Source organism: Globicephala melas, chromosome 5 (genome assembly GCF_963455315.2).
Source record: "Globicephala melas chromosome 5, mGloMel1.2, whole genome shotgun sequence".
Classification (NCBI taxonomy): Eukaryota; Metazoa; Chordata; class Mammalia; order Artiodactyla; family Delphinidae; genus Globicephala; species Globicephala melas.
The window spans coordinates 114,757,536-114,776,726 of NC_083318.1; the positions used below are offsets into that span (position 1 = coordinate 114,757,536).

The 19,191-nt window shown below is 41.7% G+C and overlaps 1 protein-coding gene across 6 annotated transcripts in view; it reads left to right on the plus strand.

The window, feature by feature from the left end:
* The window catches only part of ZNF827 (zinc finger protein 827), a 179,499-nt gene that overhangs the window by 62,458 nt on the left and 97,850 nt on the right, over positions 1–19,191 (plus strand). For all 6 annotated transcript variants that reach the window (XM_030878154.2, XM_060299708.1, XM_030878155.2 and 3 more), the window contains exon 5: positions 8,766–8,999. In XM_030878154.2, coding sequence (XP_030734014.1) covers positions 8,766–8,999 — 234 coding nt within the window. The remainder of the gene's footprint in view (positions 1–8,765; positions 9,000–19,191) is intronic.

Here is a 19,191-nt window from a genome sequence, read left to right on the forward strand (position 1 = left end):
AAATCTAGGAACTAGAGTCGGTCACACAGGGAGTTAAGTAACAAACCAGTCCACAGTTTAGCAGCTCAACACAATAGCCATTTACTTAGCTTACGAGTTTGGGGACTGGCAGTTGGGCATGGCTGACCGGTGTGCTTTTTCTGGTCTCTTCTGGGCTGACTCATCCATCTGCAGCACCTTGCCAGGTTGCCAGGGCATGGCTGGTCTAGGTGGGTCCCAGCTGGGAGGGCTTCTCTCTGTCCCCCAGGGTGTCCCATCCTTCAGTGTGTTAGCTTGGGCTCGCCCACATGGCAGCTGGCTTCCAAAGGAGACAGCAGAAGTGCTCCAGGAGGCTGGGCTCAGAGCTGGTCCAGCGGCATCACTTCCACCACCTTCCAGTGACCAAATCCAGCCACTTCAACCCAGATTCAAAGGGTGGGATAATCTGCTCCACCTCTTGATGGGAAGAGCCGTGGAGTCACATGGCAAAGGGGGTGGGTTTGCAGGCAGAAGGGACCATGAGGACCATTTTGCAGTCTCCTTGCAACGCCCAGAGTGCTTCAGACTCACTGGGTGTTCCACAAAGACAAAAACGCATTAAAATACCAATGTATGAACCAGAATGTCAGTACAGTCATTTGAAATGACAAGTGTAACAGTCAAGAGCAGATGTCATTTGGGGCAGATGGTCACCGACTTCCCTGAAGAGCGTTGGAAATATATGATCCAATCTTTAGGTTTTCTTTTTTTCCAGTCTCAAGTCACCTCAAGCTGTTCTTACATGCAAATCACTCCACGGCTGTTCCTACAGCTCATTCTTTGGATGTGTTAATAGCGTGAATTTCAAATGCAGTTTTCTCTCCCATCTCCTCCCGGCTAGAGGCTTGATCGGTTTTCCAGGACTGGTCCTTCCTGCTTTTGACAAGAGAGATATCCTGTCTGTTAAGTGGATTCCAGCAGATAGCTGCTCTTGCTTATTATGTGCGGCTTCTAGTAGTTTCGTTCACGGAGAAAAGCCTTATTTATTTATTTTAAAGTTCGGTGGCACTGCTTATCGTTATTACCCTCCCTGCTCCAAAGGCTCTTTTGTCTTCCCTTTGTCACTATGTCTATAATCTCAGTAGCTGTCACAGGGGACCTGCGCGGCCCTAGTCTGCAGACACAGACACTGAAGTGTGACCAAGGATTAGCTCAGGTGCGGATGAAAGATATAATGAAATATAATGAGACATATAAGATGGTTAAAACTCCGCTAAACACTAAGTATAAAACTACTTAAGGCCAATTAAGTAGTTTACCTTATGAGAGAGCAAGGTTTGAAAATATTTAGCTAATGTTTTAAACTTTCTATTTGAATATAATAGGCTTCACTGTTATTAATTATTATTTAATGAAATCTCGGCTTTCCTTATGATTTCCGAAGGCAATCTATTTTCTTCTCACCCAAAGTGCATCAAGTTGTCAAAAAAATCCCAGGTCCCCAGACGGATCATACTTCCTTACATACACTTACAAGGGACCTTGGGTAGTTATAACAGCCCTGGTTTGTAATCTAGAGAGTTGAGCTCTGATTCTGATTCTATCATGAATGAGCTGTGGTTTTAAAAAGGTCATATCATTCTCTGAGACTGTGTTTTCTTATTGTAAAATAAAGGAGTGGAAAACAGTAATGGTTTTCATTTTGTTGGTTGGTTTTCAAACATTAAACCCATTTTTTTCCAAACAAAATCTTAAGGGCAGACTCAATATACAAAACACGAAGAATATGTAGTTTAATGTATTTTTAAATTTAACTTCAGTTTTTAGGTTCTCACGTATTATATTTATTTATTTTAAAAGTCCAACAATTAGAAAAAAGTTGCTAAGTGATACTCCCACACACATGAAATTAGTGTTATGTTAAGATGGGGTCTTACAGCAGTATAAGCATCTAGTGTATTTCTAAATTTATTTTGCTGATTGCAGCTTCAAGAAATACCATTTACACAGGGACATTGTGGCAAATGAGATAAGATTTTTAACAATTCACCTTGTAATCTCAGGATCCCTTTAGTTAAATGTATTCAGCTGCTTGAAAGAAGAGTACAATAATAAAAAGTTTTTGCTTCAAAGCTGACAACATTTAGCAATTGCCGTTATTCCTTATCATAAGAAAGGGCAGACAAAAGCACCCCAAACTTTCAGCAGGTACTAAAGCCATCGATAATTCTATTTTAGCTACTTGGTTATCACTCAGTTAACCGTTATTTGGAAGTTTATTTAATCTTGCTAGTTTCAGATTCTTCACCCACAAGATGGAGATAATGATAGTAACTACTTCAGAGGGTCGTTGAGAGGATCAGATAAATTAATCCAAGGAAACAGCATACTCCCTGGCCCATATTTTGTGCTCTATAAATAACAGAACCAAATATGTGTATATCTACATATTTCTGTGTGGCTGTTAGCCACGATCAGAAGCTTCACCAAAGCAGATACACTTGAAACTACCCTGGCACCTAATTTAAGGCAGTGGTCCTCAACCAGAGGCGTGCTCAGGGGAGAGTAAGGCAATGTCGAGAGAAACTTTTGTTTCCACGACTGGGAAGTGCTATTGGCATCTAGTAGGTAGAGATCAGGGATACTGCTAAGCGTCCTACCGTTTGCAGGACGGTCACCCACAGCAAATTACCCAGCCTAGAATGTCAGTGGTGCTGAGGTTGAGAAAGCCCGATTCGAGGCATACCTATAGACCCTAGTCGTACCATAACTGTACAGTTTTAACATGCACAGGCCTGAATTTTTGGAAAGATTAGTGTATAGCCAATCACTTCCTTATTAATGACACATTACTAGAACTCTGCCACTCCTAAGAGGCAGGGAGAACTGCATCACAAGTGATACACAAGACTGAATTAACTTGTTAACTCAAGTTAACCCATCAGTGGTTTCCAGTGAGTTGACATTTTATATATAACAGAGCTGAGGGTCCACATTTTAAAATTTTAAATTAGTTTCAATAATTTTAAAAGCTTACATTGGAAACCGACATTTATTGGAACCCCAGAAGCTTATCCTAGGGTTGGTTCCTTGGGACACTGTTTGAAAACCACCAAATCTGCAGTCCGTTCCAGGTCCAAGGGTCCTTAGCTCTGCTTTAGGGGGAGCTAGTAAGTAAAATTCTCAATGGCCTAGCTTTTTCATGTACCAGTTCAGCAGACTCTGAACTGAAAGAGAGCTCGGTCTTATTAAACTCAAGGAAAGTGTCGTTTTCCTTCCCCAGAGGAAACAGACAAAGCAGAACAGTCATGTCGCAGTCCCTTCTTTCTCTTCCACCCTCTTAGATCTTCATAAAATTCTTCCCTACCAGAAAACATGCCTTTCCTTCAGGTTACACGCCACCCTTCCTCATTTCTCGTTCACGATACTTAATTCACACCGTATCACTTCTGCCCAGAGCCCACAGTGCAACTGCTTGAGTTAGTTTCCTTCTTAAAGGCGCTTGGACTATCTTGGAGAGAAAGGAGAGCGCTTGGGTGCATTTTCAGCCAGAAGCCCTGAAGTCCAGTGTCTCTGATTTGGAGAAGTCAGTCTGTTAACCTCTTAGGACCTTAGTTCCTTCCCCTGCAAGATGAAGGTAGTAACAATGCCTGTATCCTGTGGTTGATGGAAGGATCAATTCCTGTATAACTATTCAAATGCTAGTTGTGTGCATTATTGAAGCAAATAATGGTCTTTAAGGAAGTTATACAGCGTTGTCCTGGGGGTGGGGATGAGAGGGGCTTAGACAGAATCTCGAAGTGTACTGAGGACACCTCGCCGGAAAGACGGGTTCCTTTTACAACTCATTAATGCTGGCCTATTAGAATTAGAAACTTGGAATCATTTTATCCCAGTGGCTTTCCCGTTCCTTTCGCATATCAGCCTTTGTCTTGAATCCTTTCTAAATCCTGATTTAGAAAAAGCTGATTTGTTTCCTTTCAACGGCAGCCCAAATCCATCGAGCACATGAACTTACAGATGTACATAATTTTTAATCATAATTTTCTCAGGTCGCAAAATGTTTGAACAGTGAGAGAAGGGACCTCTTGGTTAGTGGGATTTCCTCACTGAGTTAAGTGGAGTGTCTGGAAGCTTGACGATACATAAACGGAAGTCAAGATACTTGCTGTGAAAAGTCCTTTACAAACTGAATTCCATATGTGCACAGATCTTCTTGTTAGTGGTAAGAATGAAGTAAAGACCAGGCAGTGAGTCATAAATTACTGCTTTTCTCTTAGCAATTTCCCCAAAGAGAAAACAACTTTAGTTTCACCTTTCCCTGTAGAAAAACAATTTTTTAAATTAAGATAAATAAAAAAAGATGGCAATTATGCAGTCATATTAATTTTAAAATATAGGGCTTTATGCACTATTCTCTGTAAATATTTCTGGTAATTGAAAAAAAGCAGGGTAGCCTTCTTATTGCTATTTTTACATCATCTATTTAGATCCGAATGTTTGGAAACTAAAACTTGGACAAATGAGTGTTTCCCAGATATTTTTTGATATGTCATTAGCCATATTTACATTTCCCTAGCACATTACTAGTTTTATGCCATTCTTAACATTGTCAGAATGAAAACCAGGTATGAAGTACCTTGCAAATTTATAAAACAGCAACATACAGCTTGCCTATTATTTTTTAAAAGTGTCTTATTACAGTTCTGTTAAATCTGGGTTGTACCAATAATGCCAAATATCTTTTTTTTTTTCCTTAAGTCTTATGTAGCACATATTCTGACTAATGCTCCCAGAAGCTACTCATATCTTCAGAGAGCATTGGCTCCAGCAGTTAGGATTTGCTTCTAGGGCCTTAGTAGTTTCTTATCTCTTTCCTAGGCTCACCTTAGAATATTTTAAAGTTTCAAAAATAAAAGATGCAAGCCTGAAGCGTTTTTAAAAATATATAACCATTCACTTTATATTGTTCCTACCCAAAGAATCAAAATTAAAGACTTAATAGAAAGCACACCATTTTTTTTATTATTATTATTTTTTAAAATTTATTTTTTTGGCTGCGTTGGGTCTTAGTTGCAGCATGCGGGATCTTTTGTTGCGGTGCACAGGCTTCTCTCTAGTTGTGGTGTGCAGGTTTTCTCTCTCTAGTTATGGCACACGGGTTCCAGAGAGCGTGGGCTCTGTAGTTTGTGGCATGCAGGCTCTCTAGTTGAGGCACACGAACTCAGTAGTTGTGGTACGTGAGCATAGTTGCCCCGCAGCGTGTGGGATCTTGGTTCCTCGACCAGGGATGGAACCTGTGTCCCTGCATTGGAAGGCAGATTCTTTACCACTGGACCGCCACGGAAGTCCCCGACAGCACACCATTTAATTACTCTATCGTGACTAACTTAGGATGCTCTTGGAAAGGGTTTTATGAAGGATTCTGGAAGAAAGGCTTAGGGTTTTATGAAGGATTCTGGAAGAAAGGCTTAGGAGGTGGACAGCAACGACTCCCTCCCTCCGGAAGTGGTTGAAAGGGGAGAAATGTGCTAGATAAACAGAATCCTCTTGGGAGCTACCTTCTGTAGAGGCCCAAAATACATGCTTGAAGATTGCTCTAGAGACTGTCCTTGTTCCCTTGGGCTCAGATGCCAATGGCACTGTCCCCAGAGGGCTAGATTTTCAGCACTTTCTTTGAGATTTTTCTGGGTTCCTCCTTTAGTAATTCCAGAGTCCAAGTGATCATTCAGAGACACCTCAGTAAGCGCTGTGGTGTAGTAGCAGAGCTTTTAACTTTATCTGGAAGGTCTTATCCCCAATCTCATGATCAGACTTGAGGAAGGCACTTCCGATTGCCTTTGGTGGAATATTTTGGGATTCGTAGCTTTTGTTTACCACAGGTAATAATGGAGTGCCAACAGATGTCACTGATTTGTGACCAACCTATTTTATTTATTCAACAAATATATGTTGAGCTCCTGCTACGTGCCAGGCCCAGTTCTAGGCACTCGAGACACATCAGCATTAAAACAGAGATTATTGCCTTCATGAAGCCTACCTTTGAGTTGAAGGAATAGACCATAACATAATAAATAAGAAAATTATGTAGTATGGATTAGTCTTTGGGGCTGTCGTAGCGAAATACCACAGACTGGGTGGCTTAAACAATAGAAATGTATTTCTCACCGTTCTGGAGGCTGGAGGTCCAAGATCAAGGTGCTGACAGGTTTGGTTTCTCCTGAGGCCTCTCCTTGGCTTGAAGATGGCTTCCTTCTTGCTCTGTCCCCACATAGTCTTTCCGCTGTGTTTGCACATCCTCTGTGTCTCTCTTATTCTCAGGACACCAGTCATATTGGATTAGGGCCACACCCTGATGGCCTCGTTTAACCTAATTTTCTCCCTATCTCCATACAGTCCCAGTGAGGGTTAGGGCTTCAACATTTGTATTTGGGGAGGTGGGGCAGACACAATTCAATCCATAACAAGACGTTTTCTGGTGATAAGTATTTTGGATAAAAAGGAAAATTACGGACTTCCCCGGCAGTCCAGTGGTTAAGACTTTGCCTTCCAATGCAGGGGACACAGGTTCGATCCCTGGTCAGGGAACTGAGATCCCACATGTCGCAGGGCAACTAAGACGCGCACCACAACTACTGAGCCCACGTGCTCCGGAGCCACGTGCGACACCTAGAGAGCCTACGCTCGGCATCGAAAGACCCCGCATGCCGCAACAAAGACCCGACGCAGCCACATAAATAAATGAATAAATTTTTTTAAAAAAAGGAAAATTAGAGTAGGGTAAGAGAGTTTGGGGGATTGCGGGTACTGTGGGGTGGGCGTCGCAGTTTTGATCAGGATGGTTGCGGTCTTCATTGAGAAGGTGGTATTTTAGCAAAGACTTGAAGGTCAAGTTCCATTCAGGTGTTGTTATAACACAGGGACCAGAGATGGAGGAGTGGTGTAGTGGAGCTAGGCAGGGGACACAGGGTGGGCAGCCTGTGCACGTGGGTTCTAGTCTCAGCTCTTCATCTTTCTGGTAGTAAAACTTCCAAGTGTCACTTTAGCCCTCTGGGGTCCAGTTCCCAAATATGCTGGTCTGTGTGAACTCGTGACTCCAGAAGGGATATTCTTAGAAGGGCGTAAGGTATAAAGAAAGGACTTTGTGTCTATGTATTGGCTGGAGGTAGATGGTGGGCAGGGGGTTGATAGGCGTACCCTTTGGGGCTTTATTTTCATCCTTTTTGTCGTTGTTGTTGTTAAGCAAGAGTGGGCTTAAGGCTCATTCTTTTTTTTTATATATATAAATTTATTTATTTATTTATTTTTGTTTATTTTTGGCTACACTGGGTCTCTGTTGCTGTGCGCGGGCTTTTCTCTAGTTGCAGCGATCAGGGGCTACTCTTCATTGCGGTGCGCAGGCTTCTCGTTGTGGTGGCTTCTCTTGTTGCAGAGCACGGGCTCTAGGCGTGGGATCTTCAGTAGTTGTGACGTGAGGGCTCAGTAGTTGTGGCTCATGGGCTCTAGGGCGCAGGCTCAGTAGTTGTGGCGCGTGGGCTTAGTTGCTCCATGGCATGTGGGATCTTCCCGGACCAGGGCTCGAACCCTTGTCCCCTGCATTGGCAGGCGGATTCTTAACCACTGCGCCACCAGGGAAGCCCAAGGCTCATTCTAAGAAGCTTTTCTAAGAACTCTGTATTAGGATGAGATCTTGTTTCTTAAAATACCAGCACACCTAAATTAACCAACTTAAAGGTCCTACTATGTGGCCCTTTAAAGGGGCAAGATGGCTGTGAAAGTGCAAGTGGGAAAAGCGGCTGCTAGTCTTCCTTCTTGGTTTTTCCCAAGAAAGACCAGGAAGTAGTATGTAGCTCAGTGAGTGAAGGCCTGGTAAGGTGTAGCCAAGCCACAGAAAGAATCTATCCCATAATAGGCCAGTTAGCTCTGCCCTGACCACACACTCCACACCAGCCAACCATGCTAGAAATGGAAAAAGGACATTAGTGGAAAAACTGGTGAAATCTGAATAAAATTTGGATCTTAGATCATAGTAATGTGAATTTCTTCGTTCTGACAAATGCTCCATGGTGTTACGTAAGGTGTTAACTTTAGGGACCACTGAGTAAAGGATGTCTGGGAACTCTCTGACCCCTCTTTGCAACTTCTCTGCAAATCTAAAATTATTCCAAAATAAAATTTTTTTCTCTTAAAAACGCCCATTGTGGACTCGGAGATAACTTGGGCTACAGACAGTGACCAGAAAGGCAATGACAGGTGCATGCCCCACTGTTTGTGGGACGGTGGCATCAGCTTATAATAAGGCAAAAGTGTTATATCTCCATTCTGAGCTTTTCTCTTTGGCAAATTCTCCATCCTCACCTGACCACCGCATTCTAGGTTTTTGCTTTGGTTTTTGCCTCTGACTCGTGTATATTCAATATTTTATGGCAGAATAACTGTCTGAAAGCATTATTCTATAATAGGATTAGGTAGGGAGAGTGCTAATAGGTCAGAGAGGCAGCAGCGTATACAGGAAAGAAGACACTGGAAACCACAGAGGAAATGCCCAAACACTTTGTAGAGGCAGCACTTCCTAAAATATGATAGGTTCCGAAGATTCAGAAGCCCGCACTCTTCTAAGTCCCACGCTCATGGAGTGACTTGTATTTTTGTGCTCAGGGCTCAGCCTATTTTGATTGGGTTGTGGTCCCTCCTGTGTTAGCAAGATATGATCATGCATTACGTACTTCATTAAGTTGGGAACAGCTAAGAGTGGGACTGGCCTTTCATACAGGTATATGTGTGTAATCCTTTTCTTCTTTTGACAGCTGCAAATCAGAAGGAACCCATGAATCTTAATTTTAAAGTGAAAGAGGAGCCTAAGGAAGAGGAGGCTCTAAGTGCCACGTTGCCTCGGTCCAACTATGTGTTCAGCCCCGAGTCTGAAGTACCAGCCCCGAGCATCTCTGAGGACACACTTAAGCCCCAGGAAGCAAAGGGCAACGTACTAAGGCGGGATATGTCAGTCAAAGCAGCATCTGAACTTCTCATGAAACTATCAGGTACTTGATTTCTTCTAAAATATTCACATTCTGATACCATCACTTGCAAGCCACCTGGGCTGCTTCCTGCATGGGTTATAATTAGCCTGATGGCGGCAATATCACATTATTGCAGTGAATTCAGGAATGATTGGATTACTTGGCTAAAATTCCTGTGTTGTGTGTGAGTTTGTTTGCGGATGTTAGCCGTGTACCTGTCTTATTAAATACACTCCCCCTCTCCTGATTATGCCTGCAAATTGTTGGAAAACAGTGCTGTTTTCTAAGATGCTGTAGGTCATAATTTTAAATGGGTTCTAATGACATTCAAAGCACTTCTGTTAATTGATCGAAATAGCTATTCTTTCCTAATAGAGGACCTTGCACTGTTTGGTGTTTTTGTACTATATTCTTTAAGAACCATTAAAAATATTTTTCTGTACCAATAGAGTAGCAATAAGATTTTAGAAATAGAAAAATCTCATAATGGAATGTTACAGTAATTAATCTAAGTTCTTAAGGCAAACAAATAATTTTTATTAGTATCCAAATGTCATTTCAGCCTATCAAATGTTGGCAAAATGGGTTATAATTTGAAATTCATGTATTTTGGATTTTTTTCCCACCCAGTCTCCTATCTGCCCCATGCCCTTCAGAACAGATAGAAATTTAGTGTGTTTTAAAATTCAAAGGTATGACTTTAAGAACATGGAAAGAAAAAAAAAAAAAAGAACATGGAAAGAAAAGTTATGTAAATAATAGTACTTACCAAGTCATATCCCATCCTTAGTTCGCTGCTGCTTAAAAATAATTTTTAGAGACTCTACTCAAAATACTAATATGAATCAAAAGCTGTTTTCAGTTCTGTAACTTGGTGTGCTTGGAGGATGAAAGCAAGATATGTATTAGGGAGACTCCTTCCCAGTGTAATTTCATCAGCAATTCTGTGTTTCTGGTCGACCAGTAGGTTGGAAAGTAAGAAATTAATAATTATTTACTTAGGGTTGTTGTACTAGAACAGTTGAAATTCCTGTATTTGCCATTTGGTGGGGTGAAGATTTCTTTCTTTTGACGTTAATTTAAAATACACTGGAACCTCCGGGGGACATGATTTGTTACAGATAAAGCATAATACAGTTGTTACCTTGTCGCCCCGTTTTTCTAAACTTCGCAGTGATAACGCAGCTTCTCCTATGTAAATGGGAGTTTTAGCAAGATTGTGCTAATTGCTAAAAGCTGCAAGTTGAAAAAAATGATGTTCGAGCCCACATACTTTGAACCCTCCCCCTGTGTCAAAAGGTCTCGGTGACATACAGTAATCTGTCTGTTGGTTTTCCAGTCAATTCAGAGAGGTTACACAGCTCTCTAATGCTTCTCCCATAACATAGACTTTCACGCTCTTCCAACAGTGACTCCTATCCCCTCCTGGTGGTAAGATTCCAGTGTGCAGTATTTCTCTTTCAGAGTTTACTGTGCAGCCAGCATGGTGAGCAGAGGAAACTAGGGTGGCACCAAAAGATAATATGCAATAATGAGATTTCAGGAAAGATGTTCTCGAAGGAAAACATTTTATCTTGGTTCTTTTGGATGATGCAGTTTGAGACAATGAAGTATGAAATCATTTCCTAGGTAATAAGAGATTCCCAAAATAGAATATAGCTAAGCAGCCATGCACATTTAATGATATTTGTGGTCAGCAATGGCTCTTCTAAATGCTTATGTTGGGTGTTAGTGAGTACACGTGCTGTGGGGTTCGACAGTAGTTGAATCTGGAATTCCCTGGTCGTCCGGTGGTTAGGACACCACGCTTTCACTGCCGAGGGCACGGGTTCCATCCCTGGTCAGGGAACTAAGAACCTGCAAGGTGTGTGGCGTGACCAAAAATTAGAAAAACAAAACACAAAAACAAAACAAGAAAGGCAATAGTTGAATGGATGACATGGTCGTGTTTCCAAAGGGCATCTGCCCTGCTTCATGCTGTGGAAATGAAAACTTGTTTGAAGACCTAGATAATTATTGTTTTGCCCTGAAAAAATTTTCCAGTACTCCGTATGCTTTGACTTAGGTCAAAGAAATATGCATCACAGACCCTACCTTCTAGATGCTTGTGGTCTAGTCAGAAGTCATCCAGGGCAATGGAATTCATTCAATCAGTGCTTTGCCCTTGGAACTTCATACTTCGACAGTCTAGCAGACTGTGGTCACTAAACTGCGAAGAAGTTTCCAAGTCAGCCCTAAAAATAGGAATGTGACTTAAAAAAAAAAAACAAATGTCTTTTCATTCTGAAGCCGCAAGGTAAAAGGGGACTCACCCTTTATTAGGTTTAAAGTGGATATTAGGGTTTCTAATCACGGGTGGATCGGTGCTCTTGGAAGAAGGAAGATGTTAGGAAAAAACCACCTATGCTGTCTTTCCTCAAGTTATAATTTTAACAATTTCCATGTTTATGCCCTGAAAGCCATCTGAGGAAAGGACCTGTCAGTGTCTTCAAGCCCCCCTTTCCATGCTATTTCCTGTCTCTGTATAGACAAGAGAAGTCATGCGTTTCTCAAAGCATCTGTGCAGGTAGTCAGGGCTGCTCCCCGTCTAATACCCCAAAGCCCTGATGCAGGTATTCCTGTGGGTGGAAGTCCCTGCCTTGCTAATTTTCATTTATGGTCTTCTGTCCTGCTGGGGAAAATCCATATGGTTAGCAAGAGCTAGGTGAGAAAAGTATGTCCCATGTATTCTCATACATTTTTCTTCCTTCTTTCAGTTTTGACCCAAAGAATAGCTACCATGTGGAATAAGAGGATTTTTCATCTCTCTTACTTATTTCCTTGAGATTCAATGCTACGACCTGTCGTAGTTTAGGCCCTTTCAGTCTTTTCCTTGAATTAACAAGAGGAAACTAGTCAACAACTTGGCTGCCTCATTTCCGGTTTTAAATTCATTTATGTTAACTCCTTCACGATGGATGTTGGGCACATGGCCAGGTCAAATATCAGGTGAAACTTTCCTGGGTGGAGAAGTCTCTGTAGGCATATTGTTTTCCAAATTAACATTTATGTTTTATGGGGAAAACACAGATGCGTTAACAACCAGGTGAAAATTTTCATTAACTGTGTGTTTAGGAAAATCTGAGGTTTCTTCCTTCCTATTTCCAGTTGTCAGTTGGGCAGTCAAGTGCTTGACAGCTGGGCCAAGTAAATTGATTACCATAAAGAAAGCAACCCACTCTAAGGAAACCACTGGGTGTCTGGGACTACCTGTTGTTCCTTGACATGAGAAAGCCAAGATAATCAGACTTTTCTGCTAAGTGTATATTTGCCAAAGATAATTCCAGAAGGCTTGATTTAAGGAGGCCAAGATTCTGAAGTCCAATAGAGAGGCTAGGTAACATCAGACAGACTAAGAGAATCATGTCAGTCTTAATCTCTGGCTTTGCAACGTCTAGTGACTCTGAAAACTTATAGAACAAATGTGTTATCACAGATGTGACGTAATGCTCGACGTGACCCAAAGTTTTATCTGCTCTGTCTCTGTTGTGCTTTAAAAGAAGTAGCTATACTGTAAATCAACTATACCTCAATAAAGAAAAAAAAGAGAAGTAGCTACGCTCAAAGAAATGCCCTCTTCTACCTCGGTCGTGCATATATAAAATGTACCACATGTATGGTTGAACCAAGAAGTAGTAGATAAGAATGCCATTTAAAAAGATGAATCCCACAAAAAATAAGTAGCTGGAAAGCTGGAGCTATTCAGAAACATTAATGAAAAATTAAACATTTAAATTGATCTAACATGGTAAATAAAACCTCACATTAGACCTTGATTCAAAACACATCTATGGGTTTTCCTTTTTCTGTGCTCACAGAGGGAAAGTGCATCGATTTATATTCATTTCTGATTTATATTCATTTATCCCCACCTAGTCTTGGAGAGAAATATAAATTATAATTGCCTCTTGTAGAGGAATCCAGGCAGGTCCTGGATTTGAAATACATAGTGATGTAGGGTTCAGGGAATCACCTACATAAGAAAGGGCTTTAGTGCAGAGATATTTAGAAGCAGGTAACTTGGCTAGGATGAAGTTTTAAGGTGAATTCAATCTCCGAGGTGAACTGAAGCAGAGAGGAAAGGTACCCAGAGAATGACTTTGTTAACAGTTTTAATTAGGGCCCTTTTGGTTGTAAGTAACACATCCTCTCCAGCTAGTTTAGGCAGGAAAGAGGAATTTAATAGAAGGTGCAGGTTTGGGGTTAACTTCTGGAATGAACGCAAAGGTAGGGATGCAGCAGGGTGTCAGGCCTCCACTGAAGCCAGGGACCGGAAGACCGAATGGAGCCCAGGAGGTCCCTGCTCATCCCTGCTTCTCTGCACATACAGATGGACGTTTTCTGATATCCAGCCCACATGGTGGAACATGACAGTTGCCATCGGCTTCTGAGTATACCCCCTGTTCAAAAGAGCAGCTAAACAGAAATGTCTTTTTTTTTTTTAAGATTTTTTTGATGTGGACCATTTTTAAAGTCGTTATTGAATTTGTTACAATACTGCTTCTGTTTTATGTTTTGCTTTTTTGGCCGTGAGACGTGTGGGATCTTAGCTCCCTGAGCAGGGATCAAACCTGCACCCCCTGCATTGGAAGGCGAAATCTTAACCACTGGACCGCCAAGGAAGTCCCTAAACAGAAATTTCTTAGTCCCAATCCCAAATTCCAGCTGATTGCCTCAGCTCCAATTGTGACCTACCAGTGGAAACTTCCGCTGTATCTACGAATAAGGGCATGTTGAGCAGACGTGGCTGCTGTCATGTAGGATTGCTGGGAGGAGAAGAATCCCCAGAAACACACCTTGGATGGGCAAGAGTGAGGGTAGTGTGAGACCAGGAAGAAAAGCAATATGTCTGAACCCCAAAAGTTCGAGGAGCAGATTATGGTCATTGCTGTTATTTAAATATTGAATGTAAATGTGTTTAGGCCTTTGGGTGATGCTTGCCTTTCCTTTCTGGTGGAGAAGACTGCCCAGCCAGGACTCAGCCTACCCAGCAGCAACTCTGTATGTGCTGAGACCCTGCTTCTAAGTGTGGTCCCCAGACCAGCAGAATCAGCATGAGTTGGAGAAGATGGGGAAGTGATAGAGATGCAAATTCTTGAGCTGTACTGTGGACCCAGCTGAAACTCTCGAGTTCTTTATAACCCTACAAGTGATTCTGAAAGCTAAGTTTTGAGAAGCATTGTGCTGAGGAAATGGTTAATTGGAGAAATAAGTTTGGTCCATCCAAAAAAGAGTGCGTTGGGTTGAAACTGACAGAGAAGAAAGCTCTCTTAAACGCACATTTTGCCTTTTAAAAAGAATCATCTGTCTTCAGTGGAAATTCCTTTTCATTTATTAGGAAATAATGGTATCTGGGAACCTTTTTTAGAAGGGCACATGTACCTAATAAATCAAGATAGCGATGGTTGTTAGCCTCAGATAATGCTGCTTTTTTCCCATGTGCTTTGCTGTTAAATTTCAGGATTATTCCTGGGCAACGTGTGCATTCCTCTAGGAGGGACAAGCTCCCCGCCCTCAGCCCCAACAAGAGACTCTGCTATTCTAAAGAATTCCTTGAGATAAAGTAGGGATTTTAGCTAAATAAGTTCTCAGGGCACAAACTATTCACTGTTCTATTTGATACTTCCCCCTTGGAAAATCGTAGTCTATCAAACTTTATAAGCTATGACTTCAGTAATTATCTGCAAGGATGGAAAATAGGTGTCTTCAGTTTATATTCATGTCATCTCTCGTTTCCCTCCTTCAGACTTACGGGTTATTTAATTGGACGGTGGAAGGAACATGGGAGGCCTCGTTTTACCTAGTTCCTGTGATTCTCCTTGCTTACCGTGGAAAGTAGAGCACACTCCTAAAGTGAGCAGGTGGACACGTTAGCCAACTATAAAAGGGTTAAAGAGTAATTTAGAAGCATCAGTTCAAAAAGTATTTTATTTAATTAACATTGTCTATTTATCCCATTGTCAAATAGGTGGTGCTGAGGAATTCGAAAGCATGAAAATGTCAAAATGGCCTAGTCTAATCAGTCTGCAATTGAAAAAGGCTTTTTTTCACTTCAGCATTTTTGAGCACCTGGAGAAACCTACTGAACCCAGTACTCTAATTTTCTAATGATATATATATATATATATATATATATATACATATCTCAGATTGTTATGTCTCAGAGGGGACTTCTAGACTGCTTTTTTAAATACCATCCCACTTTCTCAACATCCTAATTGAGATATAATTCACATACCATAAAATTTACCTATTTAAAGTGTGCAGTTCAGTGGTTTTTAGTATATTGACAGAGTTGTGCAGCCATCACCACATCTAATTACAGAACATTTCATCCCCCGCAAAAAGAAACTTTATACCCATTAGCACTCACTCTTTACCTCCCATCTACACCAAATACTCTCCCAGCTCCTAATCTACTGCCTCTCAATAGATTTTCGTATTGTAGACATTCCATATGAATGTAATTACCCAAGAAGTCTCTTCTTCCACTTAGCATAATGTTTTCAAAGCTCATCTATGTTGTAACATGCATCAGTACTTTATTCCTTTTTAAGGCTGAATAATATTCCATCGGATATTATTGGAAGGGATATACCATTAATGCAATACTAATTTTATACATGGTATAAAATGAATATACCACATGTTGTTTATCCATTCATCCATTGTTGAACATTCGGGTTGTTGCCCAACTTTTGCTGATAAGGACATTTGAAGTTTTTGTGTAGACATATGTTTTGTTTCTCTTGGGTATATACCTCAAAGTGGAATTCCTGGGTCAAATGGTAACTCTACGTTTAACATTTTGAGGAACTGCCAAGCTGTTTCGCAAAGCAGCTGCACCATTTTATATCCCCACAGCAATGGACAGGAGTTTGAATTCTTCCACATCCTTGCCAAAAGTTGTTATCGTCTGTCTTTTTTATTATAGCCATCATGCTGGGTGTGAGCTAGTATCTCATTGTGATTTTGATTTGCATTTCCCTGATGACTAATGATGGTGAGCATACTTTCATGTGCTTATTGGCCATTTGTATATATTTCCTGGAGAGATGTTTACTCAAGTTCTTTTCCAACTTTTTAATTGAGTTATTTGTCTTTTTACTCTTGAGTTGTAAAAGTTCTTTATATATTCCGGATGTAAGTCTCTCATCGGATGTACGATTTGCAAATATTATACTTTCGCTCATTCTGCTGGTTGTCTTTTCACTTTCTTGATGGTATTTGCAGCTCAAAAGGTTTTAATTTATCTCTCTTTCCTTTTGTTGCTTGTTGCTTGTGATAATTAAGGAATTATCGCATTTCCATAATTCCAAAAATTGGGTAAAAAATGAAGACTTGTTTAATATTAACATGAAAACCTGTCTTTATGTATATTAGCACCATATTTAGTTTTCAGATATAAAGCCTATGAAAGCTAACTTGACCTCCCTGATTTCTGTTTTTGCTATAGCATTCTGTACTTCAGCTGATGGCAAAGGATATCCATATGTCCACTTTTTAAATGACTTTTAATGAATATAACCAACAGTGGTCTTACAACTAACGAGGAGATCACTTTGTCATTGCCATATATATCCTAAGCTACTCTCAGGATATACGTGTGTGTTTGTGTGCGCGCACACACACACACACACACAGCAACCCATAACTGGGGGAGTTAAATCATAAATAAGCAATTAGGCTCTTTTTTTTAGCGCTTGAAAACTCAGTGAGAATTGCAGATGTTTGGAGTGCAGAAACTCTTACATAAACGGAATAGATCACTTTAATAAGATAAAAATGTAACCTGTGTATATATCCAGAGAATTCCTTTCTTGAAGGTCTAGATTTTGTTAAGCTCAGAGGGTATACCTTGGTGTTATTTATCTGGTTGTTTAGACAGGACAGAGTGGGAAATAGCTGTATGCAGCTCTGGAAGGGCCATTCTCTTCCCAGCAAGAAGAGGGGACTTGCTTCTAACAGAAGCTCCCACCATAACTGGTGTTACCTTCACTCCTTGATTAGTAAGCCCCCTTCTACTTATTTTGGGATTCCACACACAGCTTCCGAATCCCCGAGCCCATATACCTGAGCGGCGGCTTCTGCTTCCCGCACCTCCCGGGGAGCTCTCCGGGCTCACACCCCAGGCCAGCGCCTCTGCGCCTCCTTTTCCCCTTAGAGCCCTCACCCTTTGGCCACCCTTTTGCTTTCTTGACCTGGCTTTCTTCACCTCCCACAATGAGGCCTGGGCCTCAGAAAGGCCGGACTCAAAAGGGCTCTTGTTTTACTATCATCTCCCCGGTGCAGAGCACATAGGTTAATATAGCTACAAAAATTTGTATTGGCCTGTGTTTCAGAAACCAGGCAAAAGCTCAGAAAGGAATTTCATAGGCTCCAGCTTCATTACAGATGCCGTTTCTGTTTGGCTGGACTGGGGGATGGAAGGCTGTAAGGCAAGGGGTGCAAGGTGGGGTTGGGCGTGGTGAAGGGGTTCCAGATCCTTTACAATACTGAGCAAAATAACTGAGAATGGCACCTAGGAGATGTGATCGCAGTTGGCCTAGCGTGCCCGTCTCCCGTATTCCTGTGTCATCTTCTGATAGAAATAAAAAACACATTTCTACAGACATGACACAAACAGTAGCACAGAGAGGCCATTAGTAAGTACTATTTGATGGTGACAACTCTTAACAAGAAGCTTTATTTTCTGAGGGAGCCGATTGCAGTGTGAATGCAAATATTTGTGTAACCAGTCAAACACTCTGTTCCGTTTTTCTCTCAGAGGACAAATTTCCCTGCCAGGTAGAAGCTGTGCATCTTGTCACTGCATTAGAATCTCTTACACCACTCTTTGCTTTTTATGGCTCCTACCCTACCCTCAGACTCTTTGGCTATATATTACCACAGTTACGGTCTTGTGAGGGAGAGCACGGTCATTATTTTCCTCAGTGAGAGATCTAAAACATTCTCATTCCACGATGGTTTTTCTTCTCATTGCCATATTAACCTTTAACTTATCCATGTCAAAGAAGGGGAACATTTGCATGTATAATTAAACCCCATGGTTTCTGTGCCCATCTGGCTACAGGCTGGTATCACAGCCCTACCTCTGGAGAAGGGAATCCTCTGTCTGCTGCTGAGTGGCCACATCCCACCTGGAGCCCAACTGGGTGATGGTACTCGGGCCCATCAGCCACATTGAGCACCGGAAGATACACACAGGGTGAGACTGATGGAACCCATTTCCATTGGGCCGGGGAGTGTCTATATTAGCCCAAGAATGGAAAACTTTCCTGAAGAGAACTATTTCTCCCTTTTGACTTCTGTTACTCTGATAGGAAGATGGAGGCTTGAAGAGTGGTATTTTCTCATTATCAAAGTGCGAGAACCTATGACATTCTTGGTCTTCTTCCTAATAAGTCTTCTATTTACTCCACCCATGTATCCATTTCCCCATCTTGAGGCCATCTTGAGTTCGTGCTGTGAGTCGATTTACTTCCTGTTTTCTAAATATGGGATTGCATTTGGATTCGAGCACATTTCCTGGTTTCTCATGGCTTCCACATGCTTGTATCACTTATCTCCACAGCTGGAGAGGTGGGGGGCAATGTTAGAATATTCGTGTGACCCACCATCTCCTATCTTGCGTCCAAAATCAAGTGGTGAGGATCACTCTTTAAAGAATACATCACGAATGTGTTTCCTTATGTCCTCTGACTGCCAACCTTAGCCCCGTAAACCCAGCTACACGCACGCGCGCACACACACACACACACACACACACACACACACACACACTTGCTTCTCTCCTGTCGCTACCAAAACTCTTCCTACTGTTTTGGAGTCGGATCGATCAGGGGGACAGCCTTTCTGGAGGCTTCCTGTGGTCCACGTCCACGTTGCCAAATGTATATTTAATCGCCCTCTGGTCGAGAGGGAGAGAGACCCTTAGCAGAGCTGAAGGATTAATGGGACTAAAGGTGAAATGGCAGTGATTTGTGGGACTTACCTTGGAAGCAGAATCATTGTGCCTCACTCCACCTTTAAATAGTGGCAGAAATCTTCACTTGGGATTCATCAGTGCTTACGTAGCCAACCTATTGTGTGTTATGTAGATAATTTTCTTCTGCACTTATTTTTTCTTTTTGTGGTACGCGGGCCTCTCACTGTTGTGGCCTCTCCCGTTGCG